Source organism: Poecile atricapillus, chromosome 1, assembly GCF_030490865.1.
Source record: "Poecile atricapillus isolate bPoeAtr1 chromosome 1, bPoeAtr1.hap1, whole genome shotgun sequence".
In the NCBI taxonomy this organism is placed as follows: Eukaryota; Metazoa; Chordata; class Aves; order Passeriformes; family Paridae; genus Poecile; species Poecile atricapillus.
This window is the reverse complement of record NC_081249.1, coordinates 118650072-118675365: the sequence shown is the minus strand read 5'-3', so window position 1 is coordinate 118675365 and position 25294 is coordinate 118650072. Positions and strand designations below refer to the sequence as shown.

Here is a 25294-nt window from a genome sequence, read left to right as displayed (position 1 = left end):
AATGCACCTTATTTTCACAGTACTCAGATATATTAGGAAGCATGTCCAAGTAAAAGCAGCTAACAATATATTGCAGTGAGAAATACTTCAGCTAAAATAGTTCAAATTAATTGATGAAAGATTTGAACAGCAAAAGATATGTTATAGAGCCTGTTCTACATACAGCACACCTGTTAGACAAAGCTGGAAAATTTGTCATAGTCCTTTGGATTCAAGAGGGAGTTAATCACTTACCTTTATATCACAGATATCTATATCCTTTATACAGCTAAAACCCAGAAAATTTAAACTGAATAACATTACCCAATATTTCTAAGAAATGAGCAATACTGAAAATGCATGAATTACTGAATGGGATAAATGATTCCCTTCTTCCTGTGAACTTATTGCTTCAACATCCATACAGAAGTGAATCACACAGAGGAAAAAAATGCCTTGTATAATTTGTGTAAATTTTTTTAGGATTAAATTTGGTATACTGGCAGTCACTGAAAATTTACCCTGGGGAAATGCACGAGGAGATCAGGTGTTCTGTTTGGAGATTATCTCTGTCTCATACACCTCACCAGAATTCTTTGATTCAAATGCACCAAAGCAACAGCAAAGATTAGAGTTTCTGCCTCAAAGGCAGAGCGAACATGTAAATATTTGAGGTCACTGATTGAGGTCCAAATAGAAAATTAATAGACTAGAGAATGCAGCAATCTATAGAGTGGATGTGATAGGAGACTGGATATACTTATTAACCTTTTGAGACCTTTTGCTGAAATAGCCATGTTTAGGCAAGCAAGAGCGAGCGTGTTTTTCTCTGCCATGAGCTGTAATGTGAGGAGGGAACAGCAGGTTTAAACTCTGAGAGGAAAAGTGTTCACTTTGGAGTAACTCCTTAGCAACAGCCATCAGTCTGATTTTCAGTAATGCTGACAATCTCCAGCGCTCCTTTAACACCCCTCGTCTCTACACCTGGTCAGGTCTTTTCAAGTGACCAGGTTTGGTAATTGTGCATCCTCCACTCTCAGAAAACCAAAACAAATCCCATGGAACAGCTCAGCAAAAGCTGCTTGGCACAGCTTGGAGTGCAAGGCTTTGCAGACACATCTGTGTTCTTGAGTGCCATGTTACTTACCAATTCTGCTTTGGTGAAAGGCTGGGGAGGAAACCTCTCAGAGCCAGCAGAAATGCAGGAATAATATTGCAGTGCAATAACTGTGAAGGAAGTGAAAAACCTTGCACACTGTGTGCTGATTTGAGACAGTGGCAGCATTAAAAGTGCACTTACAAAGCACTCGATCAGTTTTCTGTGTGTCTGAGTACCAGCAGGAGCTGAGAACATCTGGGCTTCTCACAGGAATTGCTTCAATTTGCTTTGCAAAAACCATGTGGTTTTCACTCAAACCTCTTAGTGCTGACACGTTCAGTCTAATTTTTATAGACTGCTTGACCTGGATGCTTATTTATCCTCTTGAGACTTCTGCTGCCATTGAGCTGCCACTCATCATCAGTGATCTAAATCCTAATTCTGTTCAATTGCACAGAATTCCTCTTGAAACTTCTTTCAGCCTACAGAATAACGTTTAATGTCTCATGATTAAAGACATTACCCTAGGCTATCAATTTTTGCCCTTAAATTGGAAAGTACAGATCCTGCCTAGAATGGGGAAAGGAATGGGCAACTTGCCTGAAGTCTGGTAACACAAGAAACCATTTTTTCAAGCATGCAGTAAACCCCATTATAAGAGTTTTGTACAAGTTTGGATAACTGCCTACTTAAAAAAAAAAAAAAGAAAAAAAAAGGCAAAATATAATTAACTTAAAGGATACCTTTGCCTGCGTTTGGCTTTAGGGTTCCAGATGCTAATGATGACTACAGACTGCAGAAACCATTCAGAAACCATTCAGAAACCATTCTGACATTTGGAGGCCAGGCCAGTTGGAGGAGCAGAATGCAGGGTTATCTTTTGATGCCTCAGTCCTGCCTGCTCAGTTCTTTCTCTGCAGTTACTCAGTGTGTGAGTATTTATGTGTCAGTTTGCTCCTCCACAGCTCAGCCCTGCAGGCTGTGTTAGCTCAGCCCAGAGCTGGCAGGACAGCACCGCTGTCCCAGGCTTGGACTGGGCGTAGGGAGGGCTGGAAACAAACACAGTTAAGTTGAGAAATAACAGGGAATGTTGAGTAAATAGTAAACAAACCTTCCTCCCTGTACTTCAGAGCAGTTCTTTGATTTCTGTGCCTGCTGAAAGCATCTGAAGCTGTGTATGCTGCATCCTCTCTGAGGGCTGCAGCAGCGCCTCTGCACAAGCCTCACATCTCCTGGAGCAGCTCAGCTCCCAGCAGGGCAGGAGCCTCCACGATTCCCTTGTGTGGTTAAAAAAAGCACATCCTGCTAGAAGCATCTGTTCTCTACACACTCAATTCACACGTATTAGCCACTACTTAACTTTGGTGTCTCTTATATTCCACACAGCAGCTCCAATGCTCTCTGCAGGCTTTCAGCAGCACTTCCCACACATCAAAATGAGCTTCCTTGGCTTTTTATCTCCCATTGCACTTGTTTCTGTTAAACAGAAGCCAGATTTCGCATGAGGGCACATCAGAAAGAGGGAAGGAGTGTGAAGAGGCTCTTTCTGGTTGCTTGTTTTGTTTTTCCTTGGGAGTGGTTTACACTGTTTGTGTAGCTGCCTGTATTAAAGTGTTTCTCATGAATACATTTACTTGTAACACCCAGGTCTGCTCTACAACATTTAGAAAAAAGGAAAAATGCTGTCTCCACTGTGAACATCCTCCTTCCTTTACCCCCAAATCCACAAGGCTTTTGGGCCCATTCAAGTGAAAGAAACCCTTGACCACTGAAACAAATGGGAATTTAGCAGAAAAATTCCAGCTCCTCGTGGCAGTCTTTCAGTCTTGATGCTGTGCCTGACAGAGTTCCAAGTGCCATGCTTCACAAAAAAATGGAGAGGAAATTCTGTCCATCTCCTGATGCCGGTTAGAAGGGACAGGAGAAGCCTCAGAGTACCATGCAGAGTCATATCCCAGGCCCAGAAATCAGGCACATAATGGACCAGCCAAGCTAGTTTTCCAACAAGACAATGTGGGACAGCTTTCCCCAGCTTCCAGTATCAGCTTTCAGATCCTGAGCTGAGCTGAGAGTGTCTCAAGCACCAAAAGTCGGATGAGAGCCAATGAAGGAAAGACACAAAACTAATTTACATGACTAACAGCAACACAAGCACCTCCAGCATTTTTTGTGCTTGGAATTCCCACACAGAAAACACAAGGCAGTTAATCTCCATTTTGGATTTAGGCAGAAACACTTGTAAGGTGTAATTCCCAATTCCCAGTTCAAGCCAAGAGAGCTGACCCTGGGTGCTGTGCAACACTGAGTCCATGCAGTTGAAACCACACTCCACAGCTTTCATCAGGAGTAGAATGATCATGTTGTTCTAGAAGAAAACAAGATAACTGTTCCTCCACAATGAGAAAATATCCATTGCCTCAGAGTTTTACACGTGAATAACCTAGTTCAGAGCTCATTAAATTAACTTGGAGGGAAAAAAAAAAAATCAGCCTCACTACAATGATCTCTAGAAGGCCAAAGTAACTGAGGGAGTGGGGGAATGAGAAAAGTGGGGGTGGATGTAGGGTGAGTGTCTAGAATAAGAGAAAAAGTGGCATATAATAAAGCTGTGACAAAATTTTCATCCTAGCTTCTTCAAATTTCTTGTATGCCATGCAGTGTTATTGCCTCTGGATAATTTGGAGTTTATACTCCCACCAGACAGCCAAATTTCACTCCTGGTATTAATACAAATGTCAATAACAGTTACACAGCAGTGGGAAAATACAGTTTGCTCAGCATTTCATTATGGAGGTGTATTAAAATGCTTGTAAATGTCTGTCTACTAAAGCAACCAGTGGAAATTGTATCGAGGCTGCACATAGAACTACCGGGAGGATTTATGGGAGCCACACCTTTGGAATTGTTGTGGATTATTCTAGAAATGGTCCCTCTTACCCAAAGCTGTATTTTACATGTGGAGCTTTCAAACCTAGTTCTGTACTTCATTAGCCAGGCCCAAAATACCATTTTAGAAGGTACATCTTCGAGAAGGTTCTTGCTAATGAGCATTACTGGAGGGAGAGGAGAGCCTCAGACTCCTGTGCTGAGTGTGCTGCCCTGGTCTGGGGAGGAGCCTGCTCTGGAACACAGCCTTTCTCTGGGGCTTTATGCCAATATCCCTGTGCTCATAGCAGAAACCCCTCCCAGGTGGGGCTTTATGCCAATATCCCTGTGCTCATAGCAGAAACCCCTCCCAGGTGGGGCTTTATGCCAATATCCCTGTGCTTATAGCAGAAACCCCTCCCAGGTGGGGCTTTATCCTGCAAGGCATGACACAGACTGGAGCAGAACTACAGGGTGGTGGGTGTTTTGTGTGGAATTGGGTGGTTGGTTTGGGTTTTTTATAGCAACTGTTGTTTCCCATGGTACATTTAAGCAATTTAAATGCTTCTGCTCTTTCCATACTTCAGGTGAACTAATCTGCACCAGCTCCATTCTTCAACTTGCAGATTAAGCCAGTAATTCTCAACAAGTCCAAGATACTTTAGAGAAAGCCACTTGCAGACTCTGTGCAATTCCTTCACTCTGTGTATCTCAGAAGAAACACTGATGTGTACAAGTTATCTGTTGCCTTCCTTAGACAGGAGAGAGGAGGAAAGAACCAACTAAAAACAGCTTTAAAGGGTGAAAAATGTAATTTATGTCACCTGTGTGAGAAATTGATCGTAACTGAGGTCTGTAGTTATCTGTGTGATAGCAGTGATTTAAAGCTTGCTGCAATTCAAAAGTGAAATCAGGGCTTTAATAAGGCACCATTAAACTGGGAATTGAACAGAGTCAATTCTGAGGATTAGCAACAAAAGATCATAAAAGACATTTCAGTATTCAAGGAATAAACATTTTTTTGCATTTTATCATTTATACAGCATACCCTGGCTGTCTTTTGCTTTAATTTGGTGTTCAGAGGTGCTTCAGAGCCACAGAATCAGGGAACTGAAGCAAACAGGAAGGCTTTGGCTCATGGTTAAAATGCATGGCTAGAAACACAGCTCAGCTGCAGAAATCCCATTTACTGAAACCAGGCAATTGAGACTATTGCAAACTGCATCAGAGATGAAACCAGCCTGTGACAAAGGAGCCTTCTTCCCAAATCCAGCACTTTCCTTGTCCCTAACTGGAAAGTCTTTCACAGTAGATGGGCTGGAATATTCTGTAGCTTACATTACCCCAGGGTAGCGAGGCAACAAGATCAGTGGTTAACACAAACACTTCTTTTTCTTTGTTTTCCCCCAATCTTCACAGGGAGGCCCTATCCAGAACCGAAAATCCAAGCGCTGCCTGGAGCTGCAGGAGAACAATGAAAACGAGTTTGGATTTCAGCTGGTCCTTCAGAAGTGCACTGGGCAGCGCTGGTCCATAACCAATGTCCTGAGAAGCTTAGCATCATAGCAGACTAAATTTTGTACCCGTTTCTTTTGCTACTGTGTAGCAAGTACTGGTTGTGCCTGCTGTACTGTATTCCTCCTGCTCCCTAGACCCCCAGGTCCTTCTCTCCCCTTTTTTGTCTCGGATCTGATTTTGTGAGTGTGTGGAAATAGGGTTTGTGGGCTGGAAATGAGGCGTTTTTATTTCACAATGATGTTTTCATGACATTTATAGAGATGCTGAATGACAGGTGATGGGTAGGCTATCCTGAAATATTTTACAACTGTAAATAGGAAGCAAATGGAGAATATTTATAACTCAAACTTTTATTGAATAAAAAAGTCCAAACACCATTACAGTCTCTCTGTCTCCGTGGAAATCCATTCGGAAGTTAAGTGCCGGTTTCACTGCTTTCATTAACCCAAGCCTGATCTCGGCCTGTTGCTGCAGAGCATCAGAATTCTCCAGACTTGTGATAAAAAGTTCCACCTGCACACCAGGAGCTACAGCAAGGGAGGGAGGGTTTTCTCCATCCTCCCTCTCCAGAGATCTCTCCAGGCCCCTGCAGCTACTGCTGTGCAGGTACAGGGGGAAGTGTGCTGTGTGGAGATGTACAATAAGCCCCCAAGTATTTTCCCTCTCCAGTACCACCTAATAAAACCCCAGAGAGAGCCCCAGGGCTCAAGGGAGGCAGGAAAGAGAATTTGTTAAAAAGAAAGGGGGAAAAGCAACAAGAAAAGGAGCAGCTACTGGAAGAAAACTAAAATATAAACCCTGTCATTTTTGCAGTGGGTTGGCCTCAATTTCAGTGACTGAACTTCCCTTCCAATTCTTCATTGTTGTTACAACTCTGTTTTTTAAATGCTCTTGTTCCCTGGGGACCACAGACTTGGGTAAGAACAGCTCCAGCCAAGAGAAGAAGGTATAAAGGTATGAACTCTGCCTTTCTCCCTGCCTTGAAGGAGGTGTGAATGCAATTCCATATCATTTCATCTCTGCTAGGACTGGTGAGGAGAGAAAATGTGATGAGGTAAACCAGAACACTGGGATTACTAGAATCTATTTCCAGCTGCTTTTATTTGTATGTAAATTCCTTCTCTTTTATTACCCTATTTGTTCTTTTTATTCTGTTTGCTACCTTAAGCAAGTGTCCTAAGCTGGTTTGGAGCTGGTTATGTGCCAGACTGTCTTCTACAGACTGTCTTCACATTCAGGATCAGCTCCCAGCACTGCTTCCTGGGGCTGTTCAATAAGCCTTGGGGCACATTTAATTCATTTAGGTATTCTAATTTCTGCTGTATACATACATCTGCTTCTCAAAGAGGAAAACCCTGAGCCAGCAACAGGAGAAAAGTGATGTGAGGGGGAGGTGGGCTGAACACCTGGCCTCTGACAGCCTTTGGAGGCCCCTCAGCCCTTGTTGAGAAAAAAAATCACATTAAAATTAGAATGCAGAGTCATTTTTAACAGTCCTTAATCCAGCCATTCCAGATGAATGTTCAGACAGAAAAAGCACAGAACACATGGGGAGAAGCAGGAGACAAACTGAGCTTGCTTCCAGCAAAGATACTGAGGCTTTGGAGCATGGAGATGCAGCCATAAGGAAAAAACAAATGCTGGGGATCAAATCAGTCTCCTCTTGATTTCTCCAGCCTTGCTGCTGAGGACCTTCACTTTCTGGTCTGGGGATGTTTTTATTTATGAGCACTAGAGGGAGATACCTGGAAAAGACTTGAAAGAAAGGTGCTGAGCTCAGAACTGCTCAGAACTGGTGTTTCATACCAAAATGAGTATCCTGTGTCTAGAATGTGCCCAGAGAAGATTGGTGATTCATACCAACTGGTGTTTCATACCAAAATGAGTATCCTGTGTCTAGAATGTGCCCAGAGAAGATTGGAGTTACTCCTGATCACATTGCAGCAGCCTGCTGCTGCCCGCTGCCAAGTGGGAAAAAAAGCAACAATAAACCACAACCCACTGAAATGAACTCCCTGCAGTGCCAAACCACAGAATCACAGGATGGTTTGGGTTGGAAGAGGCCTTAAAGAGCTCTAGAACCACCCCCTGCCATGACCAGGGACACCTTCCACTCAGCCAGGTCACTCGAGCCCCATTCCTTGAACGCTCCCAGGGATGAGGCATCCACATCTCTGGTCAGCCTGTGCCTCAGCACCCTCACAGTAAGAAAATTCCTCCATCTGTCCAACCTAAACATCCCCTCTTTCAGCCCAAACACATTGCTCCTTGTCCCAGCAGCCGTGTTCGTGCTGCCCAGCCGAGCTCCCAGCTCCAGCCCAGCTCCAGGGCTGCTGTTCCCTCATTCCCATGGAACTCTTTTCTCCAACAGCCTCACAGGGAATCAGTCCCTCAGTGGTGACTGTGCCTTTCAATTTGAGCACACTGCAATTCTAGTAACTGCAGCAGAATTACCAGAATAAAAATTTGTGGTGGGAAACCCCAGAAATCTGGACTTGAAACATTATTTTATACTGCAGCAATTTGGCTATAAGTAAAAATGCATGTTTTAGAATATACTTTTCTCTTTGTTTTTTATGCTATAACATAATAAAAGGGAAAGGGGTTTAAATCTGTGGGTGAGCCTAAAAAAAGCCTACAGTAAAATTTATGAGTGTACATAAGCATTACATTATTGTGCTCTGAGACCTCAGGTCTCTGAACAGACTTTCTTTGACAAGCCTTTCAGAAAAACACAACACAAGCAGAACTGAAGGATGTGGCCACATTCCACTGGACACTCTCAGTCATGAATTGCCTCATCACCACTTTCTTTTTCAGCTGCACAAAAATTACACAGGTGTAGGAGCACTGCCTCACGCTGTAAAAGACAAATAATAAAAGTACCAGGTGGAAAATAAAACTCATCTTCACTTTCTGGAAAACTACAGAACCTTATTCAACCATCAGCTGCCTCAAAAGGTAAAAAATATTCCCTAACAATATTTTTTTTGTATTTGAGGGGGGTTTTGATTGATTTAAAGAGGAAAAGCTAGCAAAGAATACCATTCCAGAAGTCATATAACTCCTCATGTGAGTCTGGTCAGAGATGAAGATGGCCAGAAAGATCCAGTCACTCTTCCTCCTACTGCCTGGCAGCTACTCCCACGTATTTTGATCAGTTTTCCTTGACAAATAACAACAGTACATCTACAGCTGATAAGGATATACTGGTATATCCTTATCACATATCATGTGTTCACTTATGACAATTAAATGACACCTAACATTTCAATAAACCCTAAGCCTTCTTCCTACAGTGCTTGCTTCAATATTTATGGACAGTAAATGTCTTCCCAGGCATCCTTCTCTCGTACCAGGACATCGCCTGCAGTGGTTTCCCGAGGTTCCCGTGCGAGTTCTCACCATATCAGCACCAAGGAGGAAAGACCTGGGGACAACGTGCAGGAAAGAGCAATTCCACATCCTTTGGGACAAGGAGTTAGGGCTTGCCTTGTGTCAGAGGTCCTGGACAGTCTTCAGAAGGTTCTGGGAATTTATTCATTTATGTGTTCATATATTTATTTTTACAAAGCTACAGGTGTTCAGGGGCATGGATTACCAACAGCATCCCTGTTCATTCCCAACTGGAACTCTGACAGGAGAATTCAAGGTTATCCTTGCCTTCCTGATCTTTCCAGGCTTGCCAGCATCTGCTGGGAGTGGCTGCAGAGCGGGGTTTAGGATTGTCTTCCTTTGCTGAGGAAGAGGCAAGGATTTCTTGGTTTCGTCTTTCTGAAAGACCAAAATGTCATCCTCCAATATCATACCTCCTGTGTCTTTTGTAAACAGAAGTTAATCAGTCAAAACGAATCACTGAGCCTTTTTATGTGTGCTAATCAAGAGGTAGTTGCAGAAATGGTAATTAAGCAAGTATCTGTCATATGTCATTTTATACTGGGTAGCACTGAATATGTAGCTGGGGATATAAAGAGAAACAGATTTTATAAGGTCATACTTAAATAGATTGAACCACAGTTTTGCTTACAGACCTAAATTATGTGTACTAGTGAGTATATATATATCTTTACATCATCAAATATGTATAAATTTGCATACAGAACTCCAGCATGCCTGCACACAGACTATTTACTGGCAAGCCACAGTGGAAGCAAAATCACATTCAAGTGCACTTTATGCAGCTACAGCCCTAAAGACATGCAGGTAAGACTCCAAAATGTCAGGTTTGGGTCCCAATTACATCACTGCTACACTGAACACCTTCATCACATCTGTTTTTAACACTGACAAAAGAGCAGAACACACCATCCCATTTAGGATTTGTTCAAGTGAACGTTAAAAGTTTTCTACAATAACTTCTCCAACCAGAATACAAAATAGCTGTGCTAACACAGAGGCTCAGGAGGCAATTAGATAGTCTGAGAGGATTTTTGTGATAAACCATCTAACAACTTTTTCTAAACTACACTACACAAACATACTTTTCATGATAATATATTATTTCCAGTGAAGTTGTCTCATTTGAGATGCATGTTTGATAAGAGCATTTTTCAATTACAAGAATATCATCTTATGATATGAAAACAACAAATATGTGATAGTTGAAAAAGGCCAAAGGGCCATGAAATTTTCATTCAGCTTTTAAAAGGAAGGAAACTGAGTATTCTAAGTAAACTGGACCACATTTTAGAAGGTGGTGACTACTCAGACCTAAAAGCATTAAGTTCAGCCTCAAAAGTCTGCTGACATTCTTGATCAGAAGTCTGCAGGGGTTGTCTTTGGATTTTTTTAGGCAAAAATTTCATAATGCTGACTCTTTTTTACTCCTAGAGCAAAGCTGCTGTCAGCACACACAGAGAACGTGAGCCTCAGCTTGTCATTTTGGCTGATATTCCCTTGCCTTCTCTCATTGCTGAAATCACTTGTATTTCAGCATTTCCCCATCTGTAACACTTGCTCCAGAGCTGGCTCACCAAAGCTAACCTCAGGAGGATCTGCCCATTTGCTGCAAACACAGATAGGAAATACTGATATTTAAGTGCCTGTGAGTGCCAGTTATTCCCAGACCAGTTGTGAATATTTTGCTGCAGATGACAAGTGCACTCATTCCAGTTCAAAACACACCACCAAAGGCTACATTCTTATTTTCAGCATCTGTTAATAAGGGGTTTCTCTGCATCATATTTTTCTGATTTACCATTCTTTCTAGTTTTCTGTATTCTCCTAGACATTGTTCAGCTATGTAACAAGTATCACTTGAGTTAGATGCTCTGGAAAGGATCACAATTAAAGAGGAGATTCTAAAAATGTGTTCCAAACATGGCTACAGATACAGTGACAATCACAAAAAGGATCTTGCCAGCAAAATTGGATGCTGAGTCCTTTCTAAACAGTAGAAATACAACAGAAGCACTGCAAAGACAAGAATTAGAAGTTATTGCATGGATGGCACTTTCCAAAACAGGTCTTGTGTTTAAGCATTTTTGCTGAGCATATCTCATCAGATCTGGCAGCCATTCAGAGAGAGCTTCTTTTACTGAGAGACAAAGAAAGATCATCACACTAGAGAAGTGAATAACCTTGATTTTTACTGTTCCTCACGTGCCCTTTTTATCTGGGTACACATTACATGAAAAAAATACCACAAAACCTATATCAAAGATAACTTTAAATTTGTGGCAGGTATCCCTTTTTTAATCTGCCTTACTTTCCTGTTCTTAGAAAACAGAGTCCAGATGTCAGCTGAATTCCTTGGAAGCCACACTGGCTGTGTGAGATACCTGATCCTTCTGCCTGCAGCTGAGTGCAGTGTTTGCCACCTCCATTTCTCTAACCTGTGTGAATTGTGCCTAGGCACTTCAATGTTAGATTTCTGTGTATTTAGCAAGCAAAGTTAAAGAAAAAGCCTCTCTTACACACATTATTTTTTAGCACAGAGACAGATGTATTCAAAGTTTCGGCTCAGACTTGAACCAGTTCATCTTTAAACCATTTTATTGTTCCATAGCATGACTTCCTGTGCTTGGACTCACAATCAATACTCCTGTCAAGAGTGGCCAACTTAAATAATTCTTCTTGAAAGTAAAACTTTCAGTATTAAATCCTTGACTGAATTTTCCTGGGAGAGATTGAATCACACAGAGCTTTCATCATCTGGAAAGATCTGAGAAGAATATTGTGTATCATATCCAAGCTCCCACAAGTCAGGCTTTACTGGTGGTGTTTCAGCAGCCTGTCTGTTCACTCAGGCTTCAGACTGTCTGCAGAAGTGGTCATTTCCTTTATGGAAAAGCATTCGTGGAAGATGAATATTACCCCAGTCAAATTAGCTTGAGGACCAGCACCTTCTCTCCTCTCTCAATTTCTGTGGGACCCTTGCAGTGAGGCTTTCCAGGATAAATGTGGTAAAAACCTGTCCCTTGGTTGTTAACTCCACTGGGGCTACTGATCCACGCTGCTCTTTTACTCCAGCATAATGCCTGGCACTGTTCAGGGCACAGTAGAATCAACAGATTATTTAGGATTACTACATGAGTCAGAGGTACAGGGAAACGGAGTTTTCCAGCAGATTTTGCTGTGCCCAGTGCTTTATCCAGAAATAGCACCTGTACTGCTCCTGTTTTTTAAAAACTGAGCAGAAATTCCTCTGGCATGAACGATGGTTTATACACCACCTTTCTGACCCCTCTTGGTGCTCCCCTGTTAGAGCAATAGCCACCACAAAAACAGTGTACAGCAAAGTTGGCAACTCTAAAAGGAAACAAAGAACTGGTACAAACACATTGAGGAAAAAGTGAGTTCAAGTGGAAGTTTGGCTTGAGGCCAAAGAAACACACGAGTTTGCAGGCAAGCTGCAGACAAGCAGCCAAATGCAGCCTTTATTTTCCAGCTGGAAGTTGTGAAGGTGAGGGACAGCTCAGAGGTGATACAAACCTTGCTGCAGAGTATTCTCCTGTTACTCATTGAGCACAGGCACCAGCTTCTGGGAGCCCCCTGCCCGGTGTTTGGGTAGGATCACCTGACACCCAGTACATGGCACTGGATAAATGGATAAATGGATCACCAGACACCCAGTACATGACACTGGATAAATGGATAAATGGATCACCAGACACCCAGTACATGGCACTGGATAAATGGATAAATGGATCACCAGACACCCAGTACATGGCACTGGATAAATGGATAAATGGATCACCAGACACCCAGTACATGGCACTGGATAAATGGATAAATCCCCTTCCCTGGGAGGTTTGGGTACCGAGAGGGAGCTGTAAAGCTGCTGGCTGTACCTGCAGCCAGGCCTTCTGGGCACCCAGAGCTTTGGAAGAGTGTCCTGCTGCTCTGCCTGCGTTTGTGGGCAGCCCTCTCCCCCCTAGGGAAGGGTGAGTTAACCTAAAGCACCTTGCCACAATCCTCATCCTCCTCCTTGGCAAAGGGACATCTCAGCCTCCCATTCCTTCAGTCACAGGCAGCTCAGCAAAAGAGATTTATGCCTCTCCCAAACAGCACAATAGAAATAGCAACAAAGATGCTGCAATAGTTGCCATAACAACTGCTTTTAACTGGAAGAGGAGCAAGGAATACAATTTCTTTTCATCCACAAACTAACAATGTGTTCATTATTGCAAAGCAGACCTTTGTAAAGAGCTGAATTCTATTAAAGTTGTAACCCTATTTTAGATCTGTCTTTTATGCTTCAGAATAATAACAATTCTAATTAATACCTTAGGTTCTGGTATATCCTTCTCCAACTTCCTGCCCACATATAAAGCCCATGGGTTTTTTTGACAAAATTACTGAAACAGAGATAACATCAGCTCAGATTTAGAAAACATCACCTGTAATTCACAGGCAGTTTGAGACCATTTTTGTGTTAAAGATAAGTTATAGTGATCAGTAACAGCACAAGGCAGCAGTGACCACAGATCAAAAATATTTTCATTTTTCTCATTATTCACCAGTCTATAAAAAGGGGACAGGGGCTGAATTTCACAAATGTGATTTTGGAAGACTGCACTTTTCAGAGCTTCACTTCTTTCAGTCCTCTCTACACAAACAGGGACAGCGACCACAGCACTGCTTTGGGCTGAAACACCTGCTGGGAACCAGGAAGGGAGAGCCACCCTCAGCTGTGGCTGCAGACACTTGCAAAGGGCCAGAGAGAGAAGAGAAAGAGTTCTTGCCAAAGGGTGCAAGACACACAGGGGTGACAAATCTGTGCTTCAAAGTGCAGCACCTTGCATGAGATACCTGGAGTGACAGACTCACATATCAGAAAATAATTCCCAGTTCCTAAGGTACGAGGGATTCTCCAATTGCTCAGCCCCAGCTCTTGCCTGGCAAAGCAGGGTGCTGAAGGTACAGAGAGCATCAGGAGATCCACTGAAAAACTTCCAGTATATGGGAGTGTGTGGTGGAGAGAGGAACTGCACACACGTCTGCAAAGTCTTGGAAGGCTGTAACACATTTACTAGCTGGTCATAGGGAAATCAAGCTAGCACAGCATTCTGCTTATTTATTATGTTGTTGAAAGTCCCAAATGCAATACCCTGTAATTATCTTGCAGATATTTTTAGTGCTGCACTCTCTCTGTTCATAGCATCTTGGGAAACAAGTCATTCCACGTCCCCTAGAAGCTGCAAGCACCAAAGCCACTGGCTATGCACAGTGGGGATCCAGCTGCTTTTTCCAGCTGTTCCTGGAAATAGCAAATGTCACAGATCTGCAAATATCCATTCTGACAGCTCGCTAATCTGGGGCCAGCCCTGCTCTCCCACTCCCACAGATGCTCAGATAAATTTGCACCAGTGCTGCCACTCCTCACACAACAGAGCTCCATTTTCATTCTGTAATCTTTCCTGAAAACTGGTAATTTGACACAGCCTATGCATTCAAGAATAACTTCCTCTAGGAGGAATTCCCCAACGATTCACCCCAAGGAATTGTTTTATGGGCTATAACTTACCATGGTGTATATTGACATGAAGCAGCTGCTGTGTCCAGGGAATCATTTACAAACGTGTGAAGAGACAGCACTGGAGGCCCTGTGAGCCATCATTTCCTACCAGCCCCAGCTGATAGAAGGTCCCTGGGTTTGTTTCCCTGGGTTTGTTTCCCTGGGTTTCTCTGGGACTCTCTGGGTTTGTTTCTCTGGGTTTCCCTGTGTGTTTCCCTGTGTGTTTCCCTGTGAGTTTCCCTGTGTGTTTCCCTGGGTTTCCCTTTGTGTTTCCCTGGGTTTCCCTGTGGGTTTCCCTGTGGGTTTCCCTGTGGGTTTCCCTGTTTTTCCCTGTGTGTTTCCCCTGGGTTTCCCTGTTTTTCCCTGTGTGTTTCCCTGTGTGTTTCCCTGGGTTTCTCTGGGTTTCCCTGTGGGTTTCCCTGTGGGTTTCCCTGTGGGTTTCCCTGTGGGTTTCCCTGTGGGTTTCCCTGTGGGTTTCCCTGTGGGTTTCCCTGTGGGTTTCCCTGTGGGTTTCCCTGGGTTCAGGCTGCTGCCCAAGGTGCGTTCCCAGCCCAGCCCTGGAGCTGCTGCCGTGTCAGGTCCAGCTCTCGTGAGGCTCCAGGGAGCTCTGGCAGAGAGAGCCCCAAATTCCCTTTTTCCAAACACTGCCCTGCAGCCAGGCACCCTCCAGGCCAACCTGCCCATTTCCAGCTCCTTCATCACATTTTCACAAATAACACACAAATTGTTCTGAGTTTTCCTAAAGACAAACGGGGCAGGAGCCCAGCTCGGACAGGAGGATTCCAGCTCTATTATTCCAGCTCTCATTACATAGTTATGTCTCTAATGATGTTATAAATTTATAAGATGAAGCATTATAGCAAATTGAACTTGGCAATCATTTACTTTTTTCAGAACTAATACCTTGTAATTTCTGATCATTTTGTCACAGCAGCAATTTCACCAAAATACTAGACTTAATTTCATACTATTATAATGAAGTATTTACATTTACCATAAAAATAAAAATAAATTTCCATTTACCAAATACAAAAAAGGGCACGTGTCAATGTTTCAACCTTGGACTCAAAAGACTAGATATAATTAGGCAGAGGAAAGAAAAAAAAAAAAGAAAAATACCTTTCTAATCTTTCCAAAATTAAGCCTGTTCATAAAGCAGCAGTAGTATATGATATTATATAGTTTAAAGTATTTCTGGAGAAACACTAAATAGGTCTCACAGTTTAAAAATAAAGAAATATACATACATTACAGTATTAAACTCACTGTTCTGAATTCCTTCTCGGACTTTGACAGATGCTCAAGCCTGAGTGAAATATTTTCTCCTTGACTTTTCAGCCACTCTTTTCTACTGGCCAACATTCCTTTGCAGGCTTTCAGTGAAAAACTTCTGACACTTGCAGGTGTGGATATGTGGAAATTGTTAGTCTACAAGGAGTTTCACAGAAATTGTAATGAAAATCTCGGTAAAAGTTATGATAGTACACTTGGAAAGAAAAAATTGGACTATTTCAAAAGACCTGAAGTGTTTAATCTCAGTGATTAGTGGATTAAACCCTGAATCCTGCCATGAACCAGGTTTTGCTTAGAACGTGCTCATCTTTGTAAAAAAAAAGTCTCTGCTGCACCTGGCTCCTTTTTCAAGCTTCACCAAAAAGTTCTTAGGTTCAGGAGTATGGGATGTAATTCCTGAAGATGTGACTGGTCCTGTTCTCTGAACCCTCGTGTGAGTCCAGTCCCTTCCAAAGGCAGCAGGATGAGAAGCTGTGCCTGATTTCCCTCTTGTCAGCAGTTCACACCACCCACGCTGAAGTGGGGATTACATTAAATTAAATTACGTTCAATAACCTTCCTTCCCCACCAATAAAAGCCCATTTTTTCCAACTTTCAGGGGAGTGACTTTCCTACACAATACCTTTCTGAAGTAGTCTGGCAAGGGTTTTCCTCTTTTCAGTGTACTTTACCACAGCATTTCTAAGTTATTACAGTGGAACCATTCTTCATGAAGAAGAAATTGGAGCTACTGCTGCCACCACCCCTGCCAGCCCACAGGAGCTTGGTGCAGCTCTTCATCACAAGCCAAAGGTTTAGGGGAGAGCTTGGTGCAGCTCTTCATCACGAGCCAAAGGTTTAGGGGAGAGCTTGGTGCAGCTCTTCATCACAAGCCAGAGGTTTAGGGGAGAGCTTGGTGCAGCTCTTCATCACAAGCCAGAGGTTTAGGGGAGCCACCTGAAGCACCAGCAGCTCCTTCCTGTTGTTCCCACACCAAAAGTGCTGTCCATCAACATTACTGACACCCTGCAAACAGCACAAGCTGGGTCACAGGTGCTGGAGAGCTGAGATGGGGACACTTCCCAGAGGGTCTTTTCACACAGACCAGGTTTGTCCAGAGGAACAATAATCTGTGCTGAGGGAAATTCCCCTCTCAGTTACAGCATGGCTAATTTACCCCCTTCCTGCTGACTCTGAGTGTTCTCAGTTCTGGTCACCTGGACATCTTCTATGGCCCTTTGAAGAACTGACCTCACAGCTCTTATCAATCATCATATTTAACCTCAGTCTTGACTGGAGTGGCTACCACGCTGTGCCCGCAGTGCCTGCTAAGGGAGCATTTCATAAGCTCTTGTCCCCTCCCACTCCAGCAGATTTTGGCTTGGATTTCTCTCTGAACATCTTGAAGCAATAGTACTCGAATGTCTGACTTTGCAGTTTCTTTACCATACAGCAGGTAGTTGTAAAAAAGTCACACAAAAATAAATCTGTGAAGAATTTCACAGACTAAATCTGTATCACTTCTAAGGCACGTGTGGATCATATCCTCAGCACATCCAGTTCCCTGTCAAATAAGTATAGCACAGGATATAATAACTAATTAATAAAATCAATATTTGAAATAGAAAAGATCCTGCCTTATCATGCAAGAGGAAGCATGGGCAGAAACGCCTTTAAAAATCATCATATGACCAACAACTTGAGCAAACTCATTAATAGGGCCCCTCTTGAAGGAGGATTTCAGAGCTCTTTGCAGGTCAGATGCCCTTGAGGTTCATCATTATTGCCATTTGGAGCTGAGCAGCCTCCCCTGGGTCACACACACCAGCAAATCTCTGCCAGCAGCAGCAGCCCGTGAAACACTGTCAGAAATGGCTGCTGTGTCCAAAACCATCTCAGCATCTTCACCAGGAATCCTCACCACCTACTTCTACCACTGCTTTAAAATCCTGCCTAAATAATTAATTAGTCTTTATTGCAGTCCCATCAAGTAGGTAACTAATTTATTTCTATTGCACAAGTTAAAATGAGGCATAAAGAAGTACTTTGTCCAGAAATTTATCAGCTAGTCCAGTATAAGAAATGGCTGGACCATGATTTTTGAAGTGTATGTTCATTTTAAATCACCATGAAGACCCTACCCTATGATTTTAATACTCCCTCCAAACATACAGGTGCTGAGTTTCAGCCAGAAGCAGTGAAACAGGATTTTCAGAAAAAAAAATAAAATAAAAAATCAAGATAATCCATCTGACTACTAAAATACATGCATACTGTATTATGCAGCTAGAAACATTAATAAAGCCATACTTTGCCAGGATAAGGGGCAGAGAAATGCATCCAAATCCACTGCACCAGGAAAAAGTGCAACAGTACAGAATGATTTTATATTTTGCTGTTAATGGGAGTTAGAACCAGACACGAGCATTGCACCACATTTTGGCAAGTTCCTCCTTGAGAGCATAGAAACATGTATCCCAAACAGTTTTTATTTTTGTTTTTTTGGTGGAGACAGGGGTGTGGCAGGCCTGGGAGTAAGGCAGCAAAAAGAATAAGGAAATAAAGGTGCACACTTATATGTCTAGGGGGATTTTTTTTCATATTGTGTTTTCAATTTTTTTCTCCTAGAGCTAACACAACAAATAAAAGCTTTTAAATTCTATTAGCAGTGTGTGAAGGCTGGATTTGCACTGCAGACAGCTCGAGTGCTGGGCAGCTCCCACTCATCCTGTGCCCTCCTGGCACTGTGAGCCAGCCCTGCTCTGTCACACTGTGCAGAACTGCCAGAGCAGCCCTGCTGGGAGAGTGGGATTTATGTGAGAAACACATCTGGAGAGTTCTGGTACTTTCCAGAAGTGACAACAGCGTGTTATTCCTTGAATTTTGTCTTCTCAGGGCATTCAGTCTGAGAAGAAACACTTCCAATAAATACTGCTGTGATCCCACTCACAGAACACCCACTCTTCTACAAACACATGAGGAGCATCATCCTTGCTCTGAGGAATTCACAATTTGAGAGGCACATCAGAGCAGAGGGGAGGCACAAAGAGTGAGGGGGAGCACAGCACAGGCACAAAGAGTGAGGGGCTCTGGCTGCTCCCAGGAGTTCTCTGCATGCAGGCAGGCAAACACACACACAAGCAAAAGCCATCCCTGCACTTACACTTCTAAATAACTTTTATCACCTGGGAAATGGAATAAAAACAGAAGAGTATATCCAGCCAAGCTGGTAACAAAAAAATGAACCTTTAGGGAGACATTTCAGGTTCAAAAAGAAAGCAAATTATGATGGCAGCAGCCTGCCAAGAAAACAGCAGTGGTTCTCCTGAATGCAAGGAGGACTGGCAGAGATAAATCCGACCAGAGCAGCCTGACAGAGTCCAGAGGCACTTGAGCATTAGCAAGTCTTTATCCAGGGAAAGCCAGGCTGGAATACAGAGACACCAGCAGCACTAAACCAGGATGAGCAGTTCAGGTACTGCCATGATCCAAAGGAAATTATTTTTCTCAGAGTAGGCCTTTGGAAGAAAAGGTTATTTGTGTCTGCTGCAAAGGGGTGATGGGCCAGAGGATGAAGTTAAAGCTTAGATTAAAGTTCTCTGGTTTCTAGGGGTACACGAGAAAGACAGGAGAATAAAAAGCTGAAAAGCAGGGGAGAAAATTCCTTAGCTCCAGACTGCTTTTGTTGTTGTTTATTATAAGGTTTGTGGGGTTAGGCTTTTTTTAAAGATGAACAAGGTGCCATTGCTTCTTAAAATAAAAGATTCCTTTTTCCCTACCTTCAAGTTACCTTATGTTTAAAAATTCCAGACTTGCCCCAAGACTCCCTCAATTCTGGGCTTCTGGCCCCAGTTCATGTGCTTGTATTTGTACTGGGCTCGATAATCAGAGGAAAAGTAGAACAGCAGTGTGAAGAATGCTGGCCAGGAATGCACAAAATTGATGGGGAAAATGGAAAGGAAATGGAAAGGAGCTGGAGGTGAGTAAAGGGAAGTAAAGCCTGGAGCAGCTACAGGAACACATCAGCTGCTTGTCCCAAAGAACAGGGGAGGCAGGAGCTCAGGGTGAGGCACTGGGCACAGAAATCTGTGAGACAAGAGCAAGGCTGAGAGGGAGAGAATGGCTGTCCAAAGGAGACAATGGCTACAATGGCTAAAGGAAACATCTTCAACAAGATTTTTAAATGTTCAAAGAAAAATAAGTAACTGTCGCTGCCCGCTCGGCCCCTTTTTGCCTCGGCTAGCTGTGGCCGATGTCAGCGGCAGGAGTGGGGAACCAGGCAAGCACTGCGAGGCTCAACCTGGAACCTCCAGAGCTCCTCTGCGCTCTGGCGTTGTGGCTCACAGGGCGACACGGGTTGTGACGAAGGGAGAAAGAGTACCCAGGCTCTCCCGATTTCCCAGGAACAAGTTTATTCCAACAGGTGCAGGGCTGGGATCACAGGGGAGAGGTCTGAGCCGAGACCCTGGGCACCCCCATGCGCCAGGTTTCAAGGACCGTGGGCGGCTCGTATGGTGACCAATGGGACAACAGCAACGGAGGGGTTAAGGGTGGGGATTACAATATGCAGGACCAATGGTAGGGACCCGGGGGGGGGGAAAGCAACTGTACAATCAATAGGGCGTCGAGGAAGGGATGATAGGCAAGGAAAGAACTGGAACAAAAGGTGGGGGTTCACATAGATTGATAGGGCTTAGGGGCAGGATTGGGGTGATGGATGGGGAACAATCTGGAAAAATGGGAAGGGTTTACAATGATGGGCAACTGGGGACAAACCATTCTTTATGACAGGGGAGCAACTGGGGTAAACCACCTCTGAACTTAATAAAACCAAGCAAATGGGCGGCAACAAGTAACAAATAAATGTCATTCAAAATCTACTTTATACTGCTTTGTACAGTTCTAAGTGCTAAGAGAGAACTTTCTAAGAGATAACTTTGTGCTTCCCAAACAAAATGAAATATCTAATTTTTTTTTGTCTATACACAATTACTAACATGCAAAGATACACTAGGACTGAAGGGAAAAAAGAACCCCAAACCATAAAAATTAAATCAGGAGCATAACCACAGTGCCGTGGTCCACTCATCCCTCATTCTCCCATATGTACATAAAAATATATAGCTGCAGATTCTTAAATCATACAATATCAATAGGAGTCCAATGAGAATTAGTACAAACACATTGATTTCCTTCTGATGGATTTTTTTTCCCCTGGGGTGATACAATAAACAGTGACTGGAGTACATAATCTGAACTCTGTTATGAAAACTAGCTTCATGCAGCTTAATTCCCATAAGGAGAATGTTGAATCCCAGCAATAATAATTAGAAAATACAAAGCTAAAATGGGTTTTGATATTCTTTTTCATGTTTTCTGTTGTTGCCTGCCCCAGGAAGCCAGAGAAGCAGAGTTTACAAGTACCACACATTCTCATTTGTTATGCTGCTCTGCACAGCCATGAGACTGCTACAAGACAGGAATTCCACATTCAGATTGTACTGTCAGTAAATGGCCTTTTTCTTTCCTTTCAGAAAGATTTGCCAAGCCCTCTGGATCAGAAGTGGCACCATTAGAAGATGGACAGGAGAATATGGAAAAATAAACAGAAAATTCACTCATTTTCCAGCCTGGTCTACCATAGAGAACATTAACAGACTTTTGCCAAAATTATTGTACTTTTGCACCCCACCACAACCCCTCCCAGCTGCACTGGAGGTACAGGGGCCATCTGATGCCAGGAACAGGAGCAAAACTGTGGCCACAGCTTCTCCCCAAGACTGTGACCTCAAACACGGGGCAAGGCTTACCTTACCCCCAGCCCCACCTCTTAAAAGAGAGATTTTAAAGATCTCTCATTGCTTTGAAAACTAATCCACTACAATTCCCACAGGCCTGGTGGATGGCTGATGATGATTTTAAAGCACCTCCAGGAGTTAAACTGGTGACTTTCAGAGCCAACTGGGAGTTTAACAACTGAACTCAGGAACAGTTTCTATTACTAGAATCTTGAATAGATCCACAATCCATGACCAAGCTCTACAGATCAGGAGATACAAACTGCAGTCCTTGTGCTCTGTTCTGGCTTGTAACTGCAGAGGAACATAAATAAGGCAAGGACAGAAAAACTGACAGTGACTGTGCACTGCCTGATTTGTTTTTATTCATTGTCATGGGAGGATAAAAACTGACTTGTGGAATGATTTCTGTCATCTGCTGTGTTTACCATCTCCCAGGTAGTGTGATCTTCCAGTTACCACTGGTACTGGCTTTTTCAAAGTGTTCTTTTTATGTGTAGAAATACCCATTCCACTCTGAAAAATCTAAAGTCTTCAAAGAATCACCATTATCAATCAGCACTTGTCACTGACTCAGTCCATTCCAACCTGGCTTGGTCTGTCTGGATTCACAAGGAGCTTCTTGTAAAGAAATTATTTACTTTTGCTTCCCTCTTGAGGGAAATGGGGTCCTCGTTCATAATTGGAGCTGCTGATCTTTGAACTGCAGCTTTTCACAGCTCCCTGGACTCAGAAGATAAACCAAACTCTTTCTCCTGCCCCAGAAGAACTCGAGTTTTGTCACTCAGTGCAGTCCTGTGCAGGACAAGCATCAGCAACACAACCCTGTAAAGCATTACAGACCTCCAGGGGAACAGCATGTGTGACCTCCAGGTGTGAGACGTGGGAACTGCCTTGTTTTGCTCCAAGACTGTCCATAAACAACTCCCTGGAGTTCTCTAGCAGGGATCCAGGGGTGGTGCCAGGACAGAAGGTGCCCCAGCCAGCTCACTGTGTTTGTTGGCCCACCCTCCAGGACTGTCCCTCTAACACAGCATGCCCAACAGGAATTCCAGCTCCAGAAAAACCAGGGTGGAAAAGCAACTTTCACCTCCCAGCTTTTGTAAAGTGCATCATTTGGCATTAGACATTTCTTGTTTTACTTAGGAAAGGTAATTGTAGGGATGAAGGGAGCCAGAACAGAATCAAAAGACAGAGTGAAACCACAACTCAGAATTTATTATTTAGGCAAACCCACACTTGAAAATGGAATACAGATTTTATTTGGATATTGTCTCCTGACTGTCTACTAGAGAGGTTACACTGGCCACCCTGAGTGAAAGGGGCCAAAGACAAAGCTCTCTGAACTGCAGTGGATTGTACAGGCAATGCAAGTGACCCTGGATGTCATAAAGCTTGCCTGTATCTGACAAATTGCAGATTTTTCCAAAATAAAATGCCAGGTTGTGCATACAAACATCTTAAAAGCAAACATTATCTATTCTTACATTAGAAGGAGCTTTATATTTGCAATGACCCAATGAAACCCACTGAAATGTGTGGAAATTCTCTGCTTTAGACAAATGGCTCGTTAATGAACTTTGTGTTTTACTTCAGTTCACTGAAATGGCCTGCCAAGGGCTCTAGCAAGGTATGTGCTGTGAGAATTTATAATATCCAGGGAAATCTGACACCCTGCAGCCAAGAAGCATCCCTGGAATCTCAGATCAGGACAGAAGGGGAGCTGGGTGTATCTGACTGGTGTCTGCAGGATTATTCATCTGCACACAGAAGTTCAGGATCAGCTTAGTCTTTGTGGTTCCCTGTTACCATTACCAGCCAGGGAGAAAAATCTTCAAAAACATAGGATTTCATTACCTTTTCCCCCTAGACCCATCTTATTTACTCCCTCATGAAAAGCATCTTTCTTCACACAACTTATTTAAATGAAGGCTTGGAAGTGCTGTAGAGCCCCATCTGTGATTTCAGAGTTCACAAGCGGCCATTTGAATATTCCAGAGCTGAGCAAATTGATGGGATGAAGGGTGAGTGCCATTTCTGGGCTTCCCATTGTAAGCAGCACATAAAACATTTCTATTTGAAGTACAGAGCATCAAAGATACTTTCTCCATTTATTGCTGTGCACTTGGAGTATAATCCAGCAGCACTTTTATCTGCTTTTTAAACACAAATACAGTGGCTGATTTTCTTTCTTTTTTTCTCCTCTAAGTGAAGTTTCAGAAAGGAATGATTTGGGCCTGATAAATGCTTGATGAACTCGCCAGCATTAACAGTTCTTTGAAAGCTATTACTTTTACAGAGAGAAATAATCCAATTTCTTTTCCCTCTGAGATGCACTGAAGGCAATACACCCCTGTCACATGAAAGAGTGAACTTCCCAATTCCATTTCAGAAATAGCTTTCATGTTAATATGTACTATTTGGGTAATTTTACTAACAAGAAAAATCATAAAGAGTGGGAGAATACAAACCTAATCAACACAAATGCCTACTAAATGAATAGCAAACCTCATTAAAAACCAGTAGCAATTTGGTTTGGAGAGAAAATATTCCTAGTTGCCTTGTGTTAGGAAAATTGTTGGGAACACAACACACTGCTGCAGATGAGCCGCTCGTTGTCACCAAATTTTTAAGTACAAACAGGTTTTTGTGCCCGAGGTGACAATCAGAATCAGCTGCTTATTCTCATGAGTGCCATCAGAGAAAGGATCAGATTTCATTTGATCCTTGGACTGGAGGCTCAGAAAATAACCTGGAAATTGGTCTTGAGGACCCAGCTTTGAATGATTAGTTAACCAGCAGAAGAGCCACTCTATTCAGAATTAATACAAAACAATTAAGTATAAACACAGTTTGGAATTAATAAAAGAATTAAGTATTTTTCTAATCACTTCCTCTTCTTTCCATTGCAATAACCCATGGCAAAATGCACTAATATAATGTTTACATGGAAACTCACTAAGCAATTGCTGGAATGCTTTGATCTTAAAATTTCCAGATGTTTGTTTGAATGATTTACACACACAAACATCTCCTGCTAAATACAGACTTGTCCTCCACAACCTTCTTGAATGAAAATCAGAAAGGAGAGACTGGTTGGTTAATATGAAGCTTCCTGTCATCAGACAGGATTTCCTCCAGCAGAAGAAACAGCCATTATTAATGAAGAATTGAAGGGTATCCCCAGAGTCTGCACTGCACTGAGATTGTTCTCACAATACATGTATGACATATAAGATATATGTGACATAAGTTTCTTTCAGTCTTTTCAATTGGCTTCTGTTCCATCCAGACAACAGGAATGTGCTAGGGAGTGTTTTAAAGTAAACTCCAGCAATTTATTATTTACATGTCTAAGAGCTAATTCTCAAAAGCAGAGTTCTTCAGTTTAGATTTACAGCACAAGGATAAAATAAAAAGCACTCTCTCCCATTTTGGAGTCAAACACAATGTGCTGATATGGGACCTGCAAAGGGAATTGTCAAAGCTCCCTGGCCTTCATCCATGTGCTCTGGATATCTCAAATTTCCAGACCTACAAGTTGTTTTTCAAAAAAAAAAAAAGAGAGGAGACGAAGAAAAAAAACCAAAAACAGCCCAGTACTTTTCTACCATGCAAAATTTTATCCTTATTTAGGATAATTGTGTTCTAAGTGACCGAGTAAGAGATGGAGGTGTTCAAAAACCCCAAAAACCTCCATGAAGAATTAACAATATAATATAAGCTTTGGCCTGACCCAATTTTTCCAGCCTTATCATAGCTGAGCTGGAAAATCCTCTTACAAGCTCAGCTTGGGCAGAATTT

The 25294-nt window shown here is 42.7% G+C and overlaps 1 protein-coding gene across 2 annotated transcripts in view; it reads left to right on the top strand.

Moving 5' to 3' along the window:
* GALNT18 (polypeptide N-acetylgalactosaminyltransferase 18) overlaps positions 1–5836 on the top strand; it is a 215670-nt gene extending 209834 nt beyond the window's left edge. For both annotated transcript variants that reach the window (XM_058850246.1, XM_058850236.1), the window contains exon 12: positions 5363–5836. In XM_058850246.1, the coding sequence (XP_058706229.1) occupies positions 5363–5509 (147 nt within the window). In that variant the 3' untranslated portion in view covers positions 5510–5836. The remainder of the gene's footprint in view (positions 1–5362) is intronic.
* The last annotated feature ends 19458 nt before the right edge of the window (positions 5837–25294 follow it).